This window comes from Ambystoma mexicanum, chromosome 2p, assembly GCF_040938575.1.
Source record: "Ambystoma mexicanum isolate Mex_15411 chromosome 2p, UKY_AmexF1_1, whole genome shotgun sequence".
In the NCBI taxonomy this organism is placed as follows: Eukaryota; Metazoa; Chordata; class Amphibia; order Caudata; family Ambystomatidae; genus Ambystoma; species Ambystoma mexicanum.
The window spans coordinates 1,452,043,693-1,452,070,483 of record NC_090923.1 but is presented as its reverse complement, the minus strand read 5'-3'; the positions used below and the strand labels follow the sequence as shown (position 1 = coordinate 1,452,070,483).

The window sequence follows — 26,791 nt, the reverse complement described above, 5'->3', positions numbered from 1 at the left end:
GAGACTGCACCAGCCTTGTCCTCTTGGCAATAGTTAACCCAACCTTTGGTATAAGCATGTCCTACACAAGTTGGTAGAGTGATTGAGCAGCCAAGCTTATCTCAAGAGGTGTCCATGTGAGCTGTAGGGTTATCACACAGAGATTCACAGTGACAGTTATTCAAATAAACACTTACACACAACGTTTCTTGATTAAACAATAATTGATTTATTTAACAGTCAGTTGAATGAGCCTTCTTTAGAATTGAGCAACATATATGTAACACAAAAATATACTTCAAAATACACACTCTCAGTTTCTTTAAATCAGCAAATACCCATTTGGGATGGCACACAGATTCTTCCTACACCCCGAGGTGACTTAAATAACTAGGACACTGTGGACATTAACATATCACTGGTACGTTTAGAGCGATACTGAGTTTGGTGTCAAAGAAAAGGTTTTGGGAAGAAGAGCAATTGTTAACAAATATTCTTAAACAGGTAAGTACTTTTTGAACCTTCCAATGCAAAGTAAATTAACCCTTTCCTGGGGGAAAGGTAAAGCACAAAGTCAGAGGTAAGAAGAGTCGTTCAGGGAGCCAGGACAGCCACTGTTAGTTGAGCAAAAGTCTAGGTGAGCTGAAGCACTTCTTGTAGGTAGGTAAAAAGTCTTGCACAATGTTTTAGAAGTTTTTGTATAAAAATAAATCACTGTAGGGCACAAGCTGGGAGGCTTGTGAGGGGCAAAGCTGCAAGCAACTCTGCAAGAGCAACCAAGACAAGTCTCAATTGAGAACTACCAAGGCTACACAACGAGAGGTAAGTCACCTTTGTTTAGAAGAAATTGGTTCCAGCTGGCTTCTGTTCCTGTGTAGGTCTACAGATCCTGCTGTTGCTGGGCCTCAGTCGTGGGGACAAAAGGGACGTCTGGGGACTCTAGCACTACGAATTGAAAGTCGGCAGCAGCAATGGACAAACTTCAGATCAGTGGCACTATGCAAATTTCAGCTTCTCGTGACTCTCGCAAATAGCACCACCACGGTTCTTGGATACCTTGATGGACTTTCCTCGCATCTAGGGTCCAGCACTCAGTTGAGTTGACTCAGGCTTGGTCAGTCCTGCTTCCTGGAAGTCCAGAGTATCTTCCTGGAGCTTGGTCAGACTAAAGACACTGACTTGATTCTAGTGTCCATCTCCCTGGCAATCGGTTCCTGCAGCAGCAATGGAAGTACAGCCAGCTCTGAGAGGATTTCCAGATGAGCTCGTCTTGGGGTCGATTGGTCCCACCAACCCAAGGGGAGAAGTCAGCCTTTGCAGGTCTTCTCGAGTCGAGGCGAATTCAGAGCTTCAGCACAGCAGCAGGGCTTCACTGGGCGAACCAACGGTCTAGGAGTTGAAGCATGCTTCTCTCCCAAGTTCTTCTTCAGATTCCTTTGTCCATTGGTCGACTCTGCCTTCAAAGCAAAAAGCCTCGCCTTTTATGCAGGTTTCACCCATTCATTCGCAGCCTAGCTGTCACTCACACAGCAAGGTGGCTATCCTCCAAGGACAGCCCTACAGCCAATCACCCTTGGGAGCATTCCTGTAACTAAGGAGACTAAGCTCAGGGAGTTTTCGGGCAGCTCCCTCACTTTCTGCCCTGCCAGACAGGCTGGAGCCAGAGGCGGGCTTCACCAGTGAAACCTGCTAAAGACAAAACGAACAAAGGGACCAAACCTGGTTTGGCGCGCAGAGTGAATCTAAAGAAGGACCTTTCCCACAAGAAATGGCGAAAAAAGAAGAGTGGGCCATTTTGACAAAATGGGCACCCATGGGGCTTTACTGCAGCTGCAATTGCAGCCCGCAGTAGACGCAAACAATGGTAGGAAAAAGTAAACCACTGCCACCAGCCATTATTTGTAGAAAGGGTAATAAACATTTTGCAATGGAAACTAGACAAAGGGGATACTAAGTAACCCGTCGAGCACCCTATTGTAAGATGTGTGTGCTGGAACTAGAAAGTTACAAAATGTAAGTGAAGTCAATTTTACTTCGCTGCTGTTGGAAACAGTAGTTTCACCAAGAGAAGGTATTTAAACCTTTGGGAAATCTAAGAGACTTCCCTGTGTCACTGCACTGAAGGTGCTTTGTGTCACAATGTAAATATGATGCCTATGGAGTTTGTCAAACTTCAGAGTCCAAATCACAGAAGAATACATGAGAGAGTGGGAAAATGGTCTCACTCTCTCCGTGTTAGAAATGAAAAGTCCTAAAGTCCAGCAAAAAGAGCTGGTGGTCTCTAAGGCAGAAGGGAATTAGCACATTTCTGAGAATTCTCCCTAACAAAGTGCATCAGCACTAGTGACGTAGTCCAATTGACTTAGGCTGTCCTGGCTGTTCGGCAGAATTCTCATTACTGCGCTAATTCCCTTCAACCTTAGAGACCCCAGCTCTTTTGCTGGACTTTTTATCTCTAACCTGGAGAGAGTGAGACCCTATTCCCACTCTCTCATGTATTTTTCAGTGATTTGGATTCTCTGTATTTCTTTTGACTTTGAAGTCTGGCAAACTCCTTAGGCATCATCTTTGCATTGTGGCACACATCACCTTCAGTGCAGTGACACAGGGAAGTCTCTTAGATTTCCCAAAAGTTTAAATGCTTCCTCTTGGGGGGAAACTACTGTTTCCAAGAGCAGTGAAGTGAAATTGACTTTACTTACATTTTGTAACTTCTAGACCCAGCACATGCTATGTTACCATAGGGTGTTGGAGGGGTTACTTAGTATCTCCTTTGTCTAGTTTCTCATATAACATGTTTGTTACCCTTTCTACAATTAATGGCTGGTGGCAGTGGTTTACTTTTAATTACCATTGTGTGTTTTTACCGCGAACTGCGTTCGCAGCTGTAGTAAGGCACCCATGGGTGCCCATTTTGTGAAAATGGCCATGGTCTTGTTTTTTCGCCATTTCTAGTTGGAAAGGTCCTTCTTGAGATTTACTCTGCGCGCCAGACCAGGTTTGGTCCCTTTGTTTCTTTGGTCTTTGGCTGGATTCACAAGTTAAGCCCGCCTCTGGTTCCAGCGTGTCTGGCAGGGGCAGGAAGTGAGGGAGGTTCCCGAAACTCTGTGTGCTTAATCCCCATGGTTACAGGAATGCACCCATAGGTGATTGGCCAGCTGGCTGTCCTTGGAGGACAGCCACCCTGCTGTGTGATTGACAGCTAGGCTGGAATTGGAAGGCAGATTCGACCACTGGACAAAGGAATCTGAAGAAGAACTTGGAAGAGACGCCTGCTGCAACTCCTGGACCGTTGGTTTGCCCGGTGAAGCCCTGCTGCTGTGCTGAAGCTCCAAATTCGTTTTGACTAGAGAAGCCCTGCAAGGACGACTACTCCCCTTGGGTTGGTGGGACCAATCAACCCGAAGTGAACTCGTTTGGACATCCTCTCGGAGCTGGCTGTACCTCCACTGCTGGAACTGAAGTGCCAGGGACAGGAACACCAAAGCGAGAGGATTGCTTTTAGGTCTGACCTGAGCGCCAGGAAGATCCTCCGGACTTCCCTGAAGTAGGACTGACCAAGCCTGAGCCACCTCAACAGAGTGCTGGACCCCAGATGCAAGGAAAGTCTGAAGTGGTATGCGAGAACCTCTGTGTTGCTATTTGCTGTCAGACGCGAGGACCTGAAACCACGAAGTGCAGCTGAATTGAAGTTTGCCCATTGCTGCCGCCGACCTTCCCATTGCAGTGCAGGAGTCCCCAGAAGTCCTCCGTCTTGTCCCCATGACTGAGGCCCAGGAACACCAGGATCTGCAGAGCTGTACAGGAACAGAAGCCAGCTGGAAACATTTCTTCTAACCAAAGGTACTGTTAAGTTAAGAGGACTTATCTCTTGTTAGGGAGAATTCTCAAAAATGTGTTAATTCCCTCCACCTTAGAGACCCCAGCAATTTTGCTGGATTTTGTGGACGTGATTTTTCTTTGAACCTGGAGAGAGTGAGACCCTTTTTCCCACTCCCTCATGTATTTTAATGTGATTTTATACACACCGTTTCTTTTGGTTATGGGGTCTAACAAACTCCATAGGCATCATCTTTTACAATTGTGTAACAAAGCACCTTCAGGGCAGTGCCACTGGGAAGTCTTTCAGATTTCCCAAGGTTTAAATACCGTCTCTGGGATAAACTACTGTTTCCCAGAGCAGTAAAGTGAAATTGACTTTACTTAGCATTATACTTGCTAGACCCAGCACACCCAATCTTACATATCCCCTGTCTCTAAATGCTCATGTAACCTTTTTTATGTTACCCTTTCCTCACTGAATGGCTGGTTGCAGTGGTTTTCATTATGAACTACCATGGTTTGCATTTACCGCAACCGTTCGCGGCTCCAGTAAAGCAACCGAGGGGGCCAAACCAACGGTCCAGGAGTTGTAGCAGGCGTCCTCTTCAAGTTCTTCTTCGGTTTTTTCGTCCAGTGGTCGACGCTGCCTTCCAAGCCAAAAACCTCGCCTTTTATTCAGTTCTCTCCCATTCATTCCAGCCTAGCTGTCAGGCACCCAGCAGTGTGGCAGTCCTTGCCGGACAGTCAGCCACCCAATAACCACAGAGTGCATTTGGTTCTCCTAGGAGTCTAAGCACGGGGAGTTTCGGGCACCTCCCTCATGTCCTGCCCACCCCAGACACCCTGGAGCCAGAGGCGGGCTTCACTCATGAATCCCGCAGAAAGGCAAAGCAAACAATGGGACCAAATCTGGTTTGGCACGCAGAGGAAATCTCAAGGACCTTTCCACAAAGAAATGGCAAAAAAAGAAGACCAGAGCCGTTTTGACAAAAATGGCACCCTTGGGTGCTTTACTGCAGCTGCGAACGCAGCCCGCGATAAAGGCACACCACAGTAGTTAAAACGAAACCACTAGCACCAGCCATTCAGTGAGAAAAGGGTAACATAAAAATGTTACATGTGAAGCTAGACAAAGGGGATATTCGGTAACCCCATCCAGCACCCTATTGTAAGATAGTGTGTGCTGGGTCTAGAAAGTTACAAAGGTAAGTAAAGTGAATTTCACTTTACTGCTCTGGGAAACAGTAGTTTATCCCGGAGAAGGTATTTAAACCTTTGGGAAATCTGAAAGACTTCCCTGTTCCACTGCACTGAGGGTGCTGTGTGACACAATGTAAGATGAGGCCTATGGAGTTTGTCAGGCTCCATAACCAAAAGAAACAGTGTTAAGAAATCACATTAAAATACATGGGAGAGTGGGGGACAATGCTCTCACTCTCTCCAGGTTAAAAGAATCAAGTCCTAAAAATCCAGCAAAGTTGCTTGGGGGTCTCTAAGGTGGAGGAAATTAGCAAATTTCTGAGAATTCTCCCTAACAGTGGTCAACTCCGCCTGTAGTCCCAAAAACCTCACCTTTTATGCAAAGTCCCATTCATTCACAGCCCTACAGCTGTCAATCACACAGGGGTCTGGGGGGGGGATCATCCTCTAGGACAGCTACAAACACAGTTGGAACAGGTTTTCGGTCAGGCATGCCTACAAACAAAGGCTGCTGAAGTTTCTGACTCCTCCCTCACTTCCTGCCTTCCCAGACACACTGGAGTCTGGGCGGGCTTCAGGGCTGAAGCCCGCCAAAGGCAAAATGCAGAAAGGACTCAAACACGATTCAAACAACAGTAAAAGCCCAGATGGAAATCACCAACAAGAAATGGTGAAAAAAGAAAACAGGACCATTTTGAAAAAAATGTCACCCACAGGTGCTGTACTGCAGCTGAGAAATCAGCCTGCAAGTACCCTGAACAAAAGGTAGTAAAAAGTAACACTGCCATCAGTCATTCAAGTTAGTTAGTGTAACAAGAAGTTACATGAGAAGTGAGATAAGGAGTTACTATGTAACCCCCCAGTACTCAACATAGGGTGGTGGGTGCTGGACCCACAAAAGGAAAAGGTAAGTAAGATAAAAGCTATCCCACTATTCTTGGGAACTGTAGTTCACACAAAAAATGTATTTAAACATTAGGAGAAGTCCAAGGGACTTCTCAGTGGCACTGCACAGAGGGTGCTGTGTGTCACTATGCAAAAAAACAATGCCTATGGAGTTTACCAGACTCCATAAAACAGTTAAAAATCCAAGTTAAAGAGAAACACGAGTGAGTAGCAAAAAGTACTACTCATTCAGGAGGTTAGAAATCAAAAAGATCCCAGATTCTAGCAAAAGCGCTGAGAGTCTCTAAGGTTAGAGGGAATTAGCACAGAAACTGAACATTCTCCCTAACAACAATCTGCACAACAGATACCCTCACCAATACCAGGCAGTCTTATTTTCAGAACATTGTCTGTGGACACTCTCTTACTGAATGCTATATGTGTGTTATACTCTATCTTAATAACCCATTTGCCATCCCAAGATTTGAATTTGACTGCTCATGTTAGAGCTTTGCATGATCACCTTTCTTTTCTCACATTTTTAGATTCATGAGACCATTGAGTCCATAAACCAACTGAAGATCCAACGTGATTTCATGCTGAGCTTCTCCCGTGATCCTAAGGGGTACATCCACGACTGGCTGCGGTCCCAGAGCAGGGATCTGAAGGTGAGACGTGTCTGTTTTCTATTGCACTCTACTGTATTGCATTTCTCTTTTCTTTGGAATCTCGTACCCTAACTTATTTTACGCTTGTATACACATATTTTGCTCTGCTATCGTGGATACAGCAATGTCTTGGATGTGGTTGGATTTGAATGGTTTTAAAAATTAGACTAGGTCCCCAATATACACTTTGATTTTATTTATTTGTTATGGTTTAAAAAAAAAAAAACCTTTACAAAATAAAATGTATTACATAACAATGGAACAAAATGCATTACTTAAAACCATTACATAAAATCATTACTATAGAATATTAACATATTTAAAGAATACTCCATTCATTAACACATTTTACAACCAATTTTAAAAACCTGAGTGCTGTTAGATTAGTAAACATGATTTTCCATGCATGATATTCATCGAAAATAGATCAGAAGGTACCCATTCAGTGTTAGATACATATTTTCTAAAATAATAGATTCTTTGATTTCTCAATGTGGGAAGAGACCAGCAGATGATATTATTTTGACAATATCTACAGCTTGTTTTTATTTCCCCTTCTATTCCTATTTTCTTCTAATACTAAAAATATAATTTGTCAAAAAATATAATCTGTCAAAAAGACATGGGGCCTCATTACGAGTTTGGTGGTAGCCATGCCCTTAATAAGGGCATGGCTACCACCAAACTCGGGACCGGGTCCCGCAAAAGGGAACTTACCGGGCCGTTCCGACTTTGGAAGGCCCAGTAATTCCCATTCGCGGGACTCGGACCCGCTACGTCCCCATTCCAATTTGAGCCCCCATAGGGCTCGATGGGAATGGGGAAGATGGCAGCAGCAGTACCTTTTGTAACGGTACCGCGGCTGCCATCCTAGTCTGCTCGCGGGTGCCGCTCTGCACACCCGGTCTGACCAGGCGTCCAGAGCGGCACTCGCGAGCAAACTCGGAATGTTGCGGCGAGGTAACCACGGCGCCGGTAGCACTACCGGCGCCGTTGTTGCCTTACCGCAACACTCCTAATGAGGCCCATTGAACCTAAAACGCATAAAATCATTCCTCAATCTTTTGTTGGGGAAACGTTTCAGATATGGTTCAATCGTACCTGGCTCTTTATAAGTAGACACAACCTGTACATATAGAATGGTATCCAAAAATGTTTCTACTGTATTAGCCCAATCTCTGAGTTGTAAAATGTGAGATACTCCTGCTATATACAGTAAATGCAGATTCTTCTTGTACAGATCATAAATATCCCTTTTTAAGTTTTCCCGTTTTAAAATCCCTACTCAATAAATGATATAGGTGAAGAGAATGGAATGGATGAAGTGGATGAACCGGTTGAACTAGATGGAACGGACGGAGTGGATGGAACGGCGGAGTGGATGGAACGGACGGAGTGGATGGAACGGACGGAGTGGATGGAACGGACGGAGTGGATGGAACGGACGGAGTGGATGGAACGGACGGAGTGGATGGAATGGATGAAGTGGATGGAACGGGTGAAGTAGATGGATAGGACGGTGTGGGTAGAACGGATAGAATGGACAGAATTGATGAAGTGAAATGAACGGATGAGTAGATGGAAAGGATGGAATAGATAGAATGGACAGAACGGATGAAGTGAACAGAACTGATGGAGTGGATAGAATAGAAAAAGAGAATGGAACGGATGAGGGGATAGTACGGATGGAATTGATGGATTGGATGGAACGGACGGAACGGATTAGAGTGGATGGAACGGATGGTAAGGATGGAACGGATGAAGTGTGGATGGAGTGCATGGAACGGATGGAAAGGATGGAGTGGATGGAAAAGATGGAGTGGATGGAAAAGATGGAGTGGATGGAAAGGAAGGGATGGATTGAAAGGATGGAGTGGATGGAAAAGAAGGAGTGAGTGGAAAGGATGGAACAGATGGAAAAAGTGGATGATGTGGAAGGAAAGGATAGAACGATCGGAGTGAATGGAAAATGACAGAGTGGATGGAGTGGACATAGCCCTGTATATCTCTGTATCTCCTACTTATGCTATGTATATACTATGTACCTGTATCCCCATGTTGCCCTATCCATCTTGTCGCTTTATATATGTATGCCGCTATGTACACCCCCTGTCCTGCTCTCATGCTTGGTCGCAGGCGCTTTACTGATAACCACCATATCACACTACTACGCTTACTCCCTGCTATACACCATCATTCAACTAGAAAACAGCTATGCTATGACACATTCGGCCTAGCTGTTCTCATACTAACATGACCCCACGAACACATCATCCTAATAAAACACAGCTAGCTGAGCACATACCGGTTAACTTGGGCGTCTCCTCAGGCCTAACGCAGCCAGAAATCAGTCAGGGTGCCCACCCTCCAGACTGAACACATCTAACTGATTTCCTCAGCACCACACCTACCGCTAAGAAGCAGCTATCACGCAACAACCACACCAGGTGCACACATATCCGGTGCGCCCACGCACCATACACCACTCTCTCTCTCTCTCTACTGACTCCCGAGGGCGTTCAACCTACCAGCGCTTTGAGGTCATACCAATGACACATAAGGTGCTATATAAATGCCACGTAACATAACAGAGTGTACATTCAGAGTTCACAAATAACTTCCGTAGTCATTTTAATCTCTTCCATACAACAATACTCTGAATTGAGTATAAACCCAATCCACGACGGAGAGCTGCATGTGTCACACATTTGGGAATATAGTATAGAACAGATTGCCAGATTAAAGCCTCCTAATAATCCAGCTCGGCCAGAATCCAGGAGGGAAAAAATTCCAATCCGTAATAGAATCTAGGCAACACCTTTGCAGTATAAAATCTAACAGTCGGGATAATGGAAAACTTAACATACCTCTACATACCTCAATTGAATTGCTGGTTTTCTAGTCTTTTCCCTTAAATAATTTCTGAAAAAAGATTTTCAAGGGATTTGCAATAATCCGATCACCCAAGACATATATTGATTGAATGCGCTAATTAGTCTTTGTAACCCCATGGTGGTGAGATCAAATAAGACAAAATCGTCAGCATAAGCAGTCCATGCTATTTTTAAACTACCAATCTTTGGCCAAACAAGCAAGGCTTCCTCTAGAGTTCTGCCCACATAAGCCACGTACAAATTAAATAAAGTTGGCGCCAATATGCATCCTTATCTTAGGCCATTGGCAGTGTGGATAGGCTCAGTTAAACGACCCTCAGAATTAAGCTTCATTTGAGTCGGTATGCAGACGAACCAGAATGCTTAACAGACCCCCTGGAATGCCTAGATTATAAAGTTTTTGCCATACAATTTGGCGATCCACACTGTCAAAAGTCATGGATAAATCCATGGCTGCCACAAAGATTGGCTTGGAGTTAGTTTCGCAAGCCAGTCCCTGCAGGCTTCACATCAAAAGGCTGCCACAGTCTGTTCCCATGGACCGTCTGAATCCAATTTGGTGATGAGCCAAGATTTTATTCTCGGTACACCAGACTTCAATGTGTTCCAGCAATATTGAGGCGAGAATCTTGGAGTCAGCATCCATGATTTCAGTCAGTCTGTAATTTACTGTGTTTTTTTTTTATAGATCGGTATCACATAAGAAGTCTTCCAACTCTCTGTCGTTTCCATGAACACCAAAATATCAGTTAATAGTACATGTAAAGCTTTAGACCAAAGGTCAACTTTTTGTTTTAAGAGGGCATTTGTTAGTTGATTGGGCCCCTGTGGTCTGGAGCAGCTTGCCTTCAGAATCATCCTCCCAATAGTTGCAGTCTGTATGCTAAGATCCCAGTGTTCGTTTTTAATCTCCTTCAAATTAAATCCAGAAATCCCTTTGTAATACAGACTATTAAAAAGGTTTATCTAAGTCTGCTGAGGGATAGGTTTCGTTTGAATAGAACATTGGTTATTTTCTAATTGATTAATCTTAGTCCAGAACGCACTTGTGGCCTTATCTCTTAGTGCAGCTATCATAGTCTCGCCATCCTTTTGATATAACTGATGGTGGTACGATATGGACCAATTTTTTTGTTTGATGTTGTTTCTATTCTTTTATCATCTTAAGTGCCTCCATTTCACACTTAGTGTCCTTCTAGATTACTGGAATCTTTTAACAGAGGGCTTTCTTTTTCTCTAGAACCTGGTAATCAAATTTGTGTCTATGAAAACTCTTTTTCGTGTCCTTTTCAGTTCTCTTTCTACCCAACATAAGTTTGGACATTACCTTCATATGCTCTTGGAAGTTTGAAATTGAGTATTTAGTAACTTTTGTTTCTGAGGTTGAATCATCAAAGTCATTCAACATAAGCATATTAAATCTATCTGTGTAACCTTTATTCCAGATGAGACAATTACCCCTTACGTTAGTCTCTACAACCGATTTGAATGTGTTATGATTGCTTTCATTTTCCTCCCCAAAAAAGGCAAGACTCAAAATGCCATAATCACTATGATCTTTAAATTGTAGGTTGACCCTGGCAATCCTGTCATGTAAGATTTTGCTGACAAATATATAATCAACAGTAGAGGACACCCCCCTCACAGACCATGTGGGGGAATCCATCCATACTTTAGATAAACCCCAACTTTCAAGGGCAATAGACCATTTAACTCCCTGCTGCCTCTTACGTTGGTTATGCGTGCCGTTAGGGACTTTTACATTCAGCAGCACATGATTTTCCAGGGTGAAATTATAGATATCAGTAATGGCCTTAGTATTGCAGACTGTATTAAAATCCCCAGCTACAATGATAATCTACCCCGCTCCCCGGGTAAGCAACAAGCCACTCTTCAACATTTTCATTAAGTCGTTTCAATGCATCATCCAGATTTTCAGTAGGATTCCAATAAATATTGACCAATAGCATGTGTCCCCTACATGCACATGTTTCAACCTCCAGGGCCACAGCCAAAATACATCTAGAGACCATCCATACATCAGACCTACGAAAGCCTGCGAGGGCACTAGAGAGCCGTCCAAGATGGCAGCTCACTAGAGAGCTCTGCACCGATCCTGAGAAAGGCCCTGGGAAAATAGCTTCATACACCCCCAAATCTCCCTCCATCGGTCACGATATCGTGTCCAAAGATACAGGCGTCTGGCAGGTACCAGTTTCAACGACATCTGCCAACATCCTGGTCAGCGTGGCATCGGCGGGAGAAAGGCCGCAACAGCGCTGCACTACGGCAACGTGGTGATCGATCCTCCGGCAACATCCTCACCCAAGTGACCTCCCCCAGTCCCAACCAAAGTGCAGGCTGCAGAGCAAAGAGAACAGCGCCCAGGCCCCCTGGAGGAGGGGCCTGTGGCGGGCCGGGGTTTAGTGGCCCCAAGCATAGCGGAGGCAGCTGAGAACCCGCCCGACCTACCTGCGACATCGGGCCTCCAGTCGGGAGCCGGGCTGGGCACTGCCGTTCGCCTCCGGCTCACGGGGCCCTCTAGACACAGCCGAAGCGGAGAGGGAAGTAGCCCGGACACACCGCCGGCGTCAGGTAGGAGAAACGCCGCCCCGACCTTGTTCACCCCGCCCCGGGTTTCCGGTCCGGCCTGCAGGCTCCCGGGCAGCTGGCAGACAGGCCCGGCCCAGCCCCTCCGACCCCGTAGGGTAGAGATTCGCTGGAGCCCGTGGCGATCCACAAGCCTCCGACTCCTCAAAATCCCAACGGCCCCAGCCCCGCCTCCAGCAAACATTCCGCCAACATCGTAGACCGCTGTCAGACAACCCGTGCGGTGAGCAGGCCAGAGGCCCACACGGCTACTCCAGCCAGGCCCCTCTGGCCTGGCTGAGGAGTAACACTAAAGCCCTCGGCGAGCTACGAACTCCCCAGCTCCTCAAACCCAAGCTGCCCCGGGCCCCACCATCGCCAAACGCTCCGCCAACAGTACCCTGATCATGGCCAATCAATCAAAGGGCACAGCACAGAGCGAAGATTCACCGCTTGGGCCCGTACCAATGCCCAAACACCCTCGGCGGCCGGGGCGGCTCCTGGCCTACCCAACAGAGGAACAGCCTGCAATTCCCGCACATTCACAAAAGTAGCAGGGGGGTGGAAATGTGGACTCTAAAATTGGCGACAAGCTCCACCAACAGCTGCGATAACTCCAAGAAAGCTCCAGTTACCAGCCCGGCAGCGGCAGCCACAAGCAAAGCTCCTGTTATTTTGAGACCCAACAGCGGGGCTCGACAACCACTGCCCCACATAAATATCACTCAAGCCGCCCACTCAATCTTTCGCCGGAATCAGAGCGCATAAGGTCAGTAGTATCCCCAAGACAGCCGAGTGTGCCCTTCTACAACCAGAGGCGTAACCCCAAACAGCACACGCTCATCCGTGCTGAGTGCCGCGCCACCGCCCCTGGACTAACCCAGCAAAGTAAAGAAACCACACCAGTATGGGCAAAACGGACAAATCGTAGCGAAAATTAATGTTCGAAACCGGGGCCATAGCCAAAACTCCCAAGCAGACGAATCGAGAAATAGCGCCAACATCAAGCATGGAACAGGAAACCGAATCAACACCCCTCCCCCCCAATCTCTCGACATACGAGAAATACTGCTTGAACTCAAAACAGGCATAGGCAACCTAGATGCCAAAATCGACACCCTCTCATCCAAAGTGGACCAAATACAACATCGCCTAGATAAAATGCCGAAAGTCTGGATACCGTAGAACAGAGGGTCTCCGATCTTGAAGACAACGCCACATCCCTGTCCTCCAAACTGACATCACTAGAGCGCCAAGTAAAAGAAATCGTAGCCAAAAACGAAGACTTAGAAGGGCGCAGCCGCCGCAACAACATTAGGCTGGTAGGGATTAGAGAGCAACAAAATCCTGCGAAGATGGAAGACTTTGTGGAACAACTATGAAAAGAAATCTTCGGAGCAACCACCTTCTCTCCTCTATTCGTAGTTGAAAGGGCTCACAGGATTCCAACCAGTTGCCCAATCCCGGGAACGATACCTCGCCCTATCATCGCCAAACTGCTGAATTTCAGAGACCGTGACCTAATACTCAGGTTAGCCAGAGACAAAGGTGACATTCAATACGATGGCGACAAAGTCCAAATTTTCCCTGATTTCTCACCGGCGGTGCAAGCATCCCACAGAGCCTTCGGTGGAGTTAAGCGCTGCCTCCGAGAGGAACAAATCCAATACTCGATGCTCTTTCCAGCTAAATTACGCATTCCTCCATGCTGAAAAAACACAATTCTTCACGTCACCAGAGGAAGCCAACACCTTTCTAGACAATATTGGATGCCGCCCATTACGTGAAATGTCTAGACCACAAAGGAGAGAGAGGAACGGGAGTGATCTGCCCTGAAAAAACTCCACATCCAGCTCGAGTTGGGGGATTGGAACATGAGCATAAGTCCATTATATACACCTCGGGATAGGTGTTCCTTGGAGGGCACCAGCGCCCCGAGCACAGCACTGTGCACTAAGTTATCTAGGGAGGGGTTATCTTCGGGCGGGTTGTGGGTTGCCCGACAGGGAGGGGAAAAGGCAAGAAGGGACTCAAGTTGGGGGAAGAGTTCCCAGAAGAAACAAGCCAGCAGTTTGAGACGTGCACCGACCAGGGCCAAAACCAGCCCCACCCGATCCCAACCGGGACCAACGACTCCACTTCGAATATATGAATATCTTTTTCTGAATGACAAGCACTCAAGAAAAGCTGCTTTAAGCACCCAAAAACACCAAAAAGAAACAAAGCAGCAGAAACGACTTAGCAACACTAAACAAATTCAAACTAGCCACATGGAACATTAAAGGGGGCAACCAGCCTTCCAAAACAAGGAAGTTGTTACACTACCTCCGTCGTCATAACGTCGATGTGGCCCTTATCCAAGAGACGCACTTACAACCTAACTCAGAAAACCACTGGGCAAAAACATGGGGTTGCCACAGATACTTCGCCTCGTTCTCATCATACGCAAGAGGAGTTGCCATTCTTATTAATAAAACAACACATTTCAAGCTAATCCGGACCCAGAACGACTCCTAAGGAAGAACACTGCTCGTCCACAGAAACATAGACGGTGAAGAAATAATCATGATCAACTCCTATGGCCCCAACATAGATGGCTCCAATAACTTCGACTGGGTCCAGACCCACATTGAATCAAACAGGGAAGCCACAATAATATGGGGTGTCGATCTAAATACCCCACTCGATCCACGCATAGACAAAACACACAAGACAACCGCCCCACGCTCCAAGGCGAGTCTACAAATAACCGAAATATGCAAAGCACATGATCTCATTGACATATGGAGAAGCAAACACTGTGACTCTCAGGAATTCACTTTTTACTCCTGGGTACACAAATCCAGCTCGAGACTCGATTACATCTTCGTGTCGGCTCATAGTAGACTTCAATGGGGTGAATGCTAAATTCTCCCCAGGTCCATCTCAGATCATTCAGCGGTCACCTTAGTGTGCACAACGTCTCGGAGCGACTTCACCAGACCCCAATGGAGATTCAAGCACAGAGCCCTCCAAGATCAAATCTTTGCCGTTGAACTGTGTACTGAACTGAGCACATTTCTAGAGATAAACCAAGGCACGGTAGTGTCACCGGGAACACTCTGGGAGACACTAAAATGTTTCATCAGAGGGGTGTGCCTAGCAAAAGAAAATGGAATCCTAAAGATATTGAAGAGAGAATTAAACACATGCGAAGATCTCCTCAAAACACTTGAACAAGCAGTAACAGTCACAAATACTCCCAGCTTGCTCGCAGCGCTTAAGACAGAACTAGAAACCTTCAGAACACTAGCAGAAAGAGAAGCCAAATTCCTAGCGAGTCACCACAAGATCCGTAAGTACGGCGAAGGTCAGCGACCCGGTGCACTACTTGCAAGACTGATCACCGCAGAACGAAAACCAGCAGTGCTGGACACATCGGGAACCCTCGTATACTCTGAAGACGACATATTAGAAACATTCCGTAAATTTTACCAAAATCTATATAGCTCCAATTATTCCAGGGATGCTACCGAAATAACACAATACCTAAACACAACCAAACTATATTGGACGAGTGCCGAGTTACGTGAGCCGTTGAACGCACACATCACTACGGAAGAGATCCTAGAAGTCATCAAGGAATTACCGAGCACCAAAGCCCCAGGACCTGACAGCCTAACAGGTGAATTTTACAAATTCTTCGCGGATATCCTAGCCCCGCTCTTACTCCAGGTCTACGAAGAAGCCATAGCAAAAGACCAGCTACCACCAACACTCTATATGGCGAATATTCTCCTACACAAAACAGGTAAACCCAAGGAAGATAGCGCCTCCTACAGGCCCATATCGTTAAGAAACTTTGATAACAAAATCTTTGAAAAAATCCTGACTAGAAGGTTGATTCCACTCATGCCCGCAATGGTGCTGGCGGACCGAGCTGGATTCATGCCAAGCAGAAACACATCATTTGGCCTCAGAAGAATGTTCGGAGCAATGGAGGTCCTTAACCCAGAAAACCAAGCGGTAGCGGTGCTTCTCGACGCCGAGAAAGCGTTCGACTCTGTGGAATGGCCCTTTCTATTTGCAATATTAGAACGAATGGGCCTCGGCAAGCGATTTATCCAAATGATAGGCCTCCTCTACAAACACCCAACATCTAAAATTAAACTTGGAAACCAAAGCTCCTCCGAAATTCTCCTACACAGAGGGAACAGACAGGGCTGCCCACTGTCAGCATTGCTCTTGCCCTGGTCATGGAACCCCTAGCGTCCGACCTAAGACCTTATCACCTGCACAGAGGTCTCGCCTTCGGCCCGCACAAATTGGTGGTTTCACTATATGCCGATGACATAGCACTCTTCCTTCGCGACCCACATGACAACCTGAACCCAGTGATGCGAGCAGTTCTCAAATTCGGCAACTTCTCAGGACTAAAAATCAATAATTTAAAATCGATAATTTTCCCTCTCACAGAAACAACCAAAGAATTCCAAGATGACTTTGGCTTCCACTAGCAACACTGAAGGTCCGATATCTAGGGATACTTATGTCCAGATCCAGCACTGACATCATGCAAGACAACTACGAGACGACACTCAACACTATCCAAGCCAAAGTGAACAGATGGAAAACGTTTCCCCTCACACTTTGGGTCAGAGTGTCCCTAGCGAAAATTGTAATTCTCCCCAAACTACTCTATCGCTTCACAAATATTCCTCTACTACTCATGCAAAAATTCTTACAACGATTCAAGTCCATTCTTCTCGACCTAGTCTGGGCGGGCAGGGTTGCCCGAGTAGCGCACAGCATTATGATCCTGCCCATAACGCAAGGCGGACTGGTTTTACCCGATATAGAGGGCTACTACTGGGCAGCACAAGCCCAGTACCTGAGCCACTGGTATGCAACACACCATCCGGCCACAAGTGCAAATCGAGAGAGCTCTAGCAACGCCCTATCTACTTCGTGCAGTCATATTCAACGAACCACCAACACCTTCAACACCGATGAACACAATAGTCACGACGCACACGATATGGAAAAAAATTGCTAAAAGAAATGGAATCCAAACCAGATACTCTCCCTTCCTTTCAGTGAGAAGTATTCCAGGGATACCTATAAAATCAGAAAAAGTGTTCCAGCTATGGACCAAGAAATTGCAAATCCAGTCACTGGGCGACCTGTTTCCAAACGGCACGTTCCTGTCGATCCAAGAAGCCTGCGACAAAGGAGGCGACAACGCCCTGGACGTCTTCTTGTACTACGGAACCCGACACGTCATGCAAACCAACATTGCTACATTCCCACTCCAACCCCCGACATGGCCACTGCTCCACGGAGTGATACAGGCCCAAGGTGATGGACGCCTGGTGTCAATTATCTATAAAACCCTGTTAACTGAAAAACTCACACGCTGCTCAAAAGTTCAAACAAGGTGGGAGAGAGCTCTGAACATTACAATACCTGATGAAGACTGGTCATACATACTTCGACTCATAAAGTGGCAATAAACACAAGGTACAAACAAATTCACTTCAACTTTGTCCATCAGGTCTACCACACTCCAGCAAAACTTCACACCCAAAGGACGACCATATCCGCCTCCTGCTCTCGCTGCAGGCACTCGGAAGCCAACTTTGTCCACCTGGCATGGTTCTGGACAGCGGTCCTAGGGAACATTTCAGCAATAATCGGAGGGCAACTGGATCCCGACCCAACACTGACCATGTTGGGCTTAACCAACCAATTACCAGAATATACCAGAAAACTGGCAAACCTACTCCTTGTCCTGGCACGCAGACGAATAGCTTGTAACTGGGGCAGAGGACCGCCACCAAAACTGAAGCAGTGGCTACAGGATGTCACCTACTGTCAAGATGTCGAAATGAACTACATACGGACTCTGCCCCTCCACGCAAGTCCCTTAGATATCTGGGGCCTCTACATAGCATACCTGTTAGATGCAGACGACGACACAATCTCAGTCTCCACCACCAATACAAAACCGACACGAACAACCGGAAACCTCAACAGCAGCCACGAGTGCCAAACAACGACGACAATTGAACTGATAAGAAACAGTGCTAAATATCAAGTGGGGGACCGAATCGAGGGAGCAGGGGGCGTCAGGGGTCACGTTGACCGGTGCACGGTCTTGTAATGTCATAATATATCATTGTTGAAAAACCAGTAAAGAAAGTTACAAAAAAAAAAGACCTACGAAAGCCTATTCCATTTTGTGTGGCAATGACGAGACCGCCCAACAGCCTACCTAAAGTCCCTTTTACTGCAGCATACTAGTCAGTTTGTAACCATCAATAGTCATTATACCCACTGTTAGGGAGAATTCTCATAAATCTGCTAATTCCCTTCACCTTAGAGACCCCCAGCAACTTTGCTGGATTTTGAGGGCTTGATTTATTTACCTGGAAAGAGTGTGAGCCTTTTTTCCCACTCTTTCATGTATTTTGATGTGTGCTTTACTCTTGTGTTCTTTGATTATGGAGTTTTAAGATAACTCCATAGGCATCTTTTCATGTGTGTTACACAGCACCCTCAGTGCAGTAACACAGGGATGTCTTTTTTAAACTCCCCAAAGGTTTAAATACCTTCTCTGGGATAAACTACTGTTTCCCAGAGAATGTGAGGTTAAATTGACTTTACTAGTCTTTTTAAATTCCTAGACCCAGCACACACTAACTTCCTTATAGAGTGCTGGAGGGGTTACCTAGTATCCCCTGTGTCTAGAAACTCATGTAGCAGTCAAATGCTACCATTTTCTATCAAAATGGCAGGTGGCAGTGGTTTTAGAACAAACTACCATGACTTTTCCCGACTGCGAACATCGGTAGCTAAAAGTCGCGGGAGCAATGTTTTTCAAGATGGCGCCTTAAGCCCCTTTGTTTAAACAGGTCCCGGTCTTCTTTTGTCGTTATTTCTTTTTGGAAAGGTCCTTCTAGAATTTGTCTCTGCGCGCCAAACCAGGTTTGGTCCCTTTTTTTGTGTGCCTTTGGCGGGCTTCAGGACTGAAGACCGCTTCTGGCGTCTAAGTGTCTGGGGTGGGCAGGAAGTGAGGGAGGTGCCCCAAACTCCCTGTGCTTTGTCTCCTAGGAGACCCAAATCCACTCTGGTATGATTGGCTGGCTGACTGTCTGGCAAGGACAGCCACCCTGCTGGGTGAGTGGCATCTAGGCTGGAATGAATGGGAGAAAACTGTTTAAAAGGCGAGTCTCCTGGACTGGAAAGGAGAGTCGACCACTGGAACGAAGGAACCGAAGACTAGCTGGAAGAGGACGGCTCCTGCAACCCCTGGACCGTTGGTTTGCCCGGTGAAGACCTGCTGCAGGTCCAAATTGCCAAGTTCATCTCGACAGAGAAGCCCCTTCAAGGACGACTTCTTCCTTTGAGTTTGTGGTACCAATCAACTCGTAAGCCACCTGGATACCATTTGCAAAGCTGGTTAGGAATAACCAGGGGGAAGGAAACCAGCTTGTGTGCTTGATGAACTGCTACTCGAACTGAAGTGACTCCCTTTTGTCAGCGTTTTCCGACAATCCTCTGCAGTGCAGGAGTCCCCCGACGTACTCCCTCTTGTCCCCACAACTGAGGCTCAGGAACACTGAGATCTGCAGGAACTGCCAGGAACCAACGTCTTAAACTGCATTTTTTGCTTCATAATAAGGTACTGTGCCTACCTGATTGAGAGAACGCTTCTCTCGCGGTGAAAGTTTGTGGAACTTTCCCAATTTACAGGCCTAATCAGCTTGTGACCCAACATAGGATTCTTTTTCGTACAAACTACTTGTGAGAACTTTGGCAAAGACTTTACTGTTTACTTCAAGAACTGCTCTTTCCTATCCAAGACACTAGTCCATTGACTTTGGCCTATGCCTATTGAGCTGAATTGTGTCCTCTAGGGAGCTATTAACTATTTGCACTGCCTAAGAAAGTATTTGTGATCTATTCTGCTAACTTGTGCCTTTGGCTTCAATTGAAAATAACTGAAATGCCATTTTGCTCCTATTTCAGGGGACTAATTTCTTCAGAAACTTATTGGTTTGCTATTGAAGTGTGTTTGTGCATAATATTAAGTTGCCTCCTTCTAGTGAATGTTTTCTAAATGATTGTGTAATAAATTAATAAGTGTTTTACCCAGAAACCTTGAGAATAAGTGTCTACTTGAACCACTGTGATTGTAAGACCTCTGTGTAACCTCTTGTACTGCTCACATAAGCCTGGCTGGTCAGCTCACTACCACAAACTGTGCAGTACAAAGGTTGGTTTTTGCTTACACCTGTAGTCCTAATTGTATGTGGTGGTCCCTGAGGGTACTGCATGCAATTCTATATATATATATATATATATAAAGTATAGTTGTTACATTAAGAGTGCTGCTCTTACTTTTGTTCAAATAACCTTCACAGGGCTAAGCACCACTAGAAAAGCAATTGTTTTGTACTGTTATGTTATGTTACTTTGCATTTGTAAAGCGCCTTATCATTGGTATGATCTCAAGGCGTTGGTAGGTTGAACGCCCTCGGGAACCGTAGTTCAAGTCAGTAGAGAGAGAGAGAGAGAGAGAGAGAGAGGAAGTCATAAGGTGCGTGGGTGCACCGGATATGTGTGCAGCTGGTGTGGCATTTGTATGATAGCTGCTTGTTAGCGGTAGGTGTGGTGGTTGGAAGGTCAGGAATATGTGTTCATTCTGGTCGGTCGATATCCAGACTGATTTCTGGCTGTGTTAGGCCTGAGGAGACGCTTAGGCTAGCGGTGTGTGCTCAGCTAGCTGTGTTTAATCAGGATGATGTGGAGTATGTGGCGGGTGTTAGTATGAGAACAGCTATAACGAATGTGTCATAGTATCGCTGTGTTCTAATTGAGGGGTGGTTGATAGGAGAAAGTGAGTGTGATATGGTGGTTTTCAGTACGGATCTATTCTATCCATTTTATTCACTCTGTCCGTTCACTGTTTCGTCTGTTCATACATTTCGTCTGGTTCATCATTTAGTTTACTAGTCTTTTCATCCATTCAAACATTCGATCTTTCATCTAGGTAAACTACTCTATCCAATCTGTTGATCCATTTTATCCTTCTCATCTGTTTAGTTTGTTCCATGTGTTCTATCCTTTTAATCATTTGAAATTTTCCATGTGTTTTACTTGCTTCATCAGTTGCTTCCGCTCATCTGCTACGTCCGTTCTATCCGCTCCATCCGTTCCATCCGTTGCATCTGCTCCATCCGTTCCATCTTCTATCCGCTCCATCGGTTGTGTCCACTCCATATGTTCCCATCCGTTCACATCCGCTCCCATCCGATCCATGCTCTCCCATCCGTTCCATGCTCTCCTATCCGTTCCATGTGTTCCCTCCGTTCCATGCGCTCCCTCCGTTCCAAGCCCTCCCTCCGTTCCAAGCGCCCCCTCCGATCCAAGAGTTCCATTCGTTCTATGCGCTTAGTCCATTCCATCCGTTCCGTCCACTCCATCTGTTCTCTCCGCTCCATCTGTTCTCTCCGCTCGGTTTGTTCCATCCACTCAGTCTGTTCTCTCAACTCGGTTTGGTCCATCCACTCAGTCCGTTCCATTTCGACCGTTCCCTACACTCCGTCCGTTCTCTCTGCTCGGTTTGTTCCATCCACTCCATTCGTTCCATCTACGCCATCCGTTCTATCCACTCCATCCGCTTGGTTTGTTCTCTCCGCTCCATCCGTTCCCTCCGCTCCATCCGTTCCCTCCGCTCCAGCCGTTCCCTCCGCTCCCTCCGCTCCAGCCGATCCATCCCCTTCATCCATCCCCTTCATCCATCCGATCCATCCACTTCACCCGATTCATGCACTTCATCCGATTCATGCACTTCATCCATTCCATCTGCCTCATCCCTTTTATCCTCTTCACCCGTTACATCTACTGCGTCCGATTCATCTGCTTCATCCATTTCATCCACTGTATTTATTTCACCCAACTGCATCTACATCATTTCTTTCACCCACTTCATTCATTTCATCCATTACATTTGTTCTATTCAGTTTATCCGTTTTAATTTACACTAGCCGTTTTAGTTTTTCATTTTTCTCGGTGCGGTCTCGATACAGGATTTATTATTATTATTTTTTTCATCATTTACAGCAGCCGGGGGCTACTGTTTATTGTTGCTGTTATACTGATTGTGTTACGAGTCGATTTTTTAGGGGAAGAGCCACGTTTTCAGTAATTTGCGAAAAGACATGAGGTCTTCGGTGAGTCGGATGTGTGGTGGAAGAGAGTCACAGAATGGGGCCAGGGTTGAGAATGATAATCCACCAAACCTGACTGAGTTGATATTTGGTATAACTAGGAGGTTGGCAGAGCTTGATCTTAGAGTGCATGGTGGATGGTAGGGTTTTAGTTTGTCCTGAAGATATTGAGGTCTGGTTTTATGCATTGCTCTGTGGGCAATGCATAAGGTTTTGAAGGTCACCCTTCGGGCAACCGGAAGCCAGTGTAGTGTTTTGAGAGCTGGGGATGTGTGATCTCTTGGGCCAAGTGCTAGTAACAGTTTGGCTGCAGCATTTTGTGCTCTTTGTAGTTTTGTCAGGTGCTACGCATGGACTCCGAGGTAGAGGCGGTTCGCATAGTTCAGTCTTGACATTACAATTGATTGGACCGCGGAGAGTCTGTTGGGATAGGAGAGGTATGGAAAAATGCGCCTTAGAATTTTAAGGTGGTAGTGGCAGGACTTTCGAGACGTTGACTTGGTGCGAGAGGGTTAGGTCAGAGTCGAGAGTTCATCCTAGGTTTTTGACTGAGGTTGAGGTTGTCGGGGAATTGCCCATGGTAGATGGCCAGGGTAAGGGGTGTGGAAGAAGTTTGGTGTTGCCACATACCATTATTTCAGTTTTGGAGGGATTTAGCAGGAGGTGGTTTGTGGTCATCCAGTGATCAACGTCAAGGAGGCAGGCAGCGAGGTTGGGTTTGTAGTTGGGTTTAGAATCAAGGAGTTTTAGGATTAGTTGGGTGTCGTCAGCATAGTTGTAGCAAAGTATATTGTGCGAGCGGATTATTCGTAGGAGGGTAGACATATAGAGGTTGAACAGGAGGGCTGATAGGCACGCTCCTTGTGAAACTCCGGTATTGACTGGTTTGGCGGCTGAAGCATAGGAGGAGAGTAGGGTTATTTGGTTCCTATTGTTGAGGAAGAATGCTACCCATTTGAGGGCATTTCCACGGATTCCTAGGGAGTAGAGGCGGTCAAGGAGGATTGACTGGTTGATTGTGTCAAAGACAGTGGATAGGTCAAGGAGGATTAGTGCAGCGCATCCCACAGAATCTGCAGTGTTTTTAAGGTCATCCCAGATTGAGGATACAGTGGTTTCGATTCCGTGTTGGGGTCTGAAACCTGATTGAGCGGGGTCAAGGAGATTGTTGGCTTCAACAAAGGCATTTAGTTGGGAGTAGGCGGTTCGGTCAATGAATTTAGCAAGGAACCTGGTGTTTGAGATGGGGCCATAGTTTTTGGGGCTGAGAGTGTTGGGGGAAGTTTTATTTTTAGAATAGGCTCGACATGAGCGGTTTTGAACGCGTCGGGAAAAATTCCCGAGGAGAGGGAGTCATTTATGATGGTTCTTGCGTGTTCTCCTACGCAGGTAGATACAAATATTTCTTTGAGGGTTGTGGCTGGGCAGGGGTCTAGCGGGGAGCCGGATGTTTGCGGGCCGAGAGAAGTTTGAGAAATTGGTCAGTTGATAGTGGAGTGAAAGAGTCGAAGGTCGGTTGGATAGCGGTTATAGGCAGTGGGATGGGGGTAGGGTGGGTTGATTGTGTGGTGTGCGCAGGAGGGCCATTTTGTTGGTTAGAGAATTTGTTCTTAAGAGGGCAGTGGTGTAGAAGTGGAGAGAGAGTGAGTCGCAGAGTGTTTGTGAGGGGGCGATTGGGTCATGGTACATGATGGTTTGGTTAATTCGGAGATGATTTTATGGAGTTCTTTGCTGGGGTTTTCACAGTTTAGGATTCGGGAGTTGTAATGGGCTTTTTTTGCTTTCAGGATTTCAGTTTTGTAGTGGCGATGGTGATGGGCCAAGGTGGATCTGCTCAGTGAGGTTTTGTCTTTCCGCCATTTGCGTTAGAGGTATTTATATAGTTGTTTTACAGTCTTCAGTTCTGGTGTAAACCATCTAGGAAAAGGGCAATGGTGAGCGGATGGTTTGCAATTGGGGGTGCGCGGGATTAATGCAGTATTGAGCCATGAGTCAAAGGCGTCGGAGGTTAAGTGTTCATTGGGTGGGCAGGTAGGGGGGAGGAGAAAATATGGATAACTTCAAACAGGAAGCCCTGATAATTCTAACAGTAGATCATCTGAATGATGTGTAAAGTCAGGTCTCTCTGTTAAAGGCAATAAAAATTAATTGATTGAGAAATTGTTGAATCATCAAAGACTGGGAGGTAGAGCTATAACCCCTAACCCCTCAGCAAATGTGGATAATGTTGATGAGGATGATAATGATTCAGAGTCCAACTCTAATGTTATTGATGAGTTAGAAGAGTCAGATGAGTCTCAGGATGTGAGCCCCACTGCACCTCTACTTGCTTTACGTCCTCAAGCTATAACCACAGGAACCCGACCAGGTACAGTACTGAGTCCGGAATTTGTCTCTCTTGAAAAAATGAGACTTGAATTAGAGTTCAAAAGGCTCCAAATGCAAACTGAAAGTAAACATCAAGAAGTCAAAATCAGAGAAAAGAAAATAATGCATCATGCTCTTGAAATGAAAAATTGTCTTCCAGTCCTAAGAGGCCTTGCATGCCTAAAGAAGCTGTGAGTATGTATGAGGTGAGACTTGATATTTTGGATTGGTTGGCTGCTTTTGAATATAACTATGGGATTCAGGGAATCAGTGGATCCCTTGGCTTTTGTCTAGGCTCCCCCAGGTTGCAACTGATGCTGTAATAGAGGTGGGGGAACTTGAAAGATTGGAGTATGAAAATGTGAAGCTAGCTTTGATAGCTAGATTTGGGAAAACTCCTTCCCAGTACCTTAAGAGGTTTAGGACCCTCAAAAAGCATGATGCTACCCCTTGGGCTACCTGGGTGTGTGAATGTTTGAAAACTTAGATGGTTGGGTAAAGGGTTACAGAATTACCACTTTTGAAGGAATGAGAAATCTATTTTTGTTAGAATCTATTTTTGATGCCTGCTCTCCTGAGCTTAGACAGCACTTGGTTGACTCGAAGGAAATTGATCCAAAGAAGTTAGCAAAGGCTGCTGACTTGTGGGTTGCCGACAGGGCTACTCACAAGGATTCTGGGGCAACTCAGAAGAAGGATGATGGGAAGCAGCAAAAGAAAGATGGCAAAGAGAATTCTAATACCTCCAATCCAAAAGAGGGCCCTAAACATAAAAAGGGTAAGCCACAAGGGAAACCGAATCAGACTAGTGAAACCTCTGGTGCCAAACCAGAGGGAGGTCAGAAGAAACCCCCATTTATCAAGACATTTGGAAAATGTTATGCTTGTGAGTCTACTGACCATGTGAAAGGGGATCCCAGATGTAAGGGTAACCCTTCAGGGGTCCACAATGTCTCCTTGGCCTTCTCTCCAGAGGAAATAGTACAAATGGCAAGTGGAAACTTTCAAGTACTGGCTGAAGACCCCATTGGCGTCTGTCAGTGTTTCGTCAGTGTCCCTGGGTCTATGGGAACAGCAGAATTTAGATGTCTATAATTCAATTCCAGATAACACAAAAGAATAATACAAGGACAGTGTACTTGTAAATGGTCAGGAGACCCCTGCCATTAGAGACACTGGGTGCTAGAATTACAGTAGTGGATTTATATTTTTTCAAGGCTGCAGATGTTGCTAAGGCACCCAAAGGCCTCACTAAACTTGCTGGAGGTCCTGTCCAAATCCTAGACTACCAACTCTCATCCAATGCAACAACATGACTGTCAAGATACCTGTTAGTGTACAGAGTGATGTGCCTGGGAAAGTCCTGCTGGGGAATGACTTAAAAACTCTTGGGGTTGTATCAAGCACCCCCAGGCCTCCCAGCAAAAGGAAACAGGAGCAGACAAAAAGGGCCAGGGACAGTACCTTAGATGGCTCTCCAGAGGATGTTACAGAGGAATCTATAACACCTAGCCCACAGGAATTACTAACTGCTATTTCAAGGAAAAATGAGACAAAGGGGAAACCCAAGATCTCAAAGAAAAAGTCAGAAAGCACTCCTGTGCTACCAACAAGGACATCCCCCGAGAGGACTGTCCAAAGTCAGATCAGTGACTGCTCCACCAGCTGAGGCTGAGTGTGAGGAACAACCAGGAAAGGTTGAATCAGCTGCTGAAGATTCAGAGCTGGAAGACGACCTTACCCCTGTTGGAGATCTGGATCCTAAAGACCATCCTGAGCTACAGTCTTTACTGGCAGAAGGTGGCCCCTGTAGGGCAGACTTCAGCAGAGGTCATAGAGAGTGCCCTACTCTTGAAGGTCTTCGCCAACAGGCAGCTTCTCAGCTGGACAGGCAAGGGCCAGGGAAGCATAGGTTACAATGGGAAGATGGCCTCATTTACAGTGAACCAACTGAGTCTATCCCAGGGGACTACAGAAGACTTGTAGTGCCTCTAGAGACAAGAAATCAGTTCCTACAGTTATCCCATGAGATTCCTTTGGCTGGTCACTTGAGCTTCAAGAAGACCAAGGTAAGGCTTTCTTTATATTTCTATTGGCCTAAATTGGGTTCTGATGTAGATAAATTCTGTAGGAGCTGTCACACGTGTCAGATCTCTGGCAAGAGTGGAGCCCG

General features: G+C 46.1%; 1 protein-coding gene across 6 annotated transcripts in view; it reads left to right on the top strand.

Annotated features, from left to right (window-relative positions):
- The window catches only part of SMARCD3 (SWI/SNF related BAF chromatin remodeling complex subunit D3), a 764,638-nt gene that overhangs the window by 682,565 nt on the left and 55,282 nt on the right, over positions 1-26,791 (top strand). For all 6 annotated transcript variants that reach the window (XM_069646019.1, XM_069646022.1, XM_069646020.1 and 3 more), the window contains one exon: positions 6,432-6,554. In XM_069646019.1, coding sequence (XP_069502120.1) covers positions 6,432-6,554 — 123 coding nt within the window. The remainder of the gene's footprint in view (positions 1-6,431; positions 6,555-26,791) is intronic.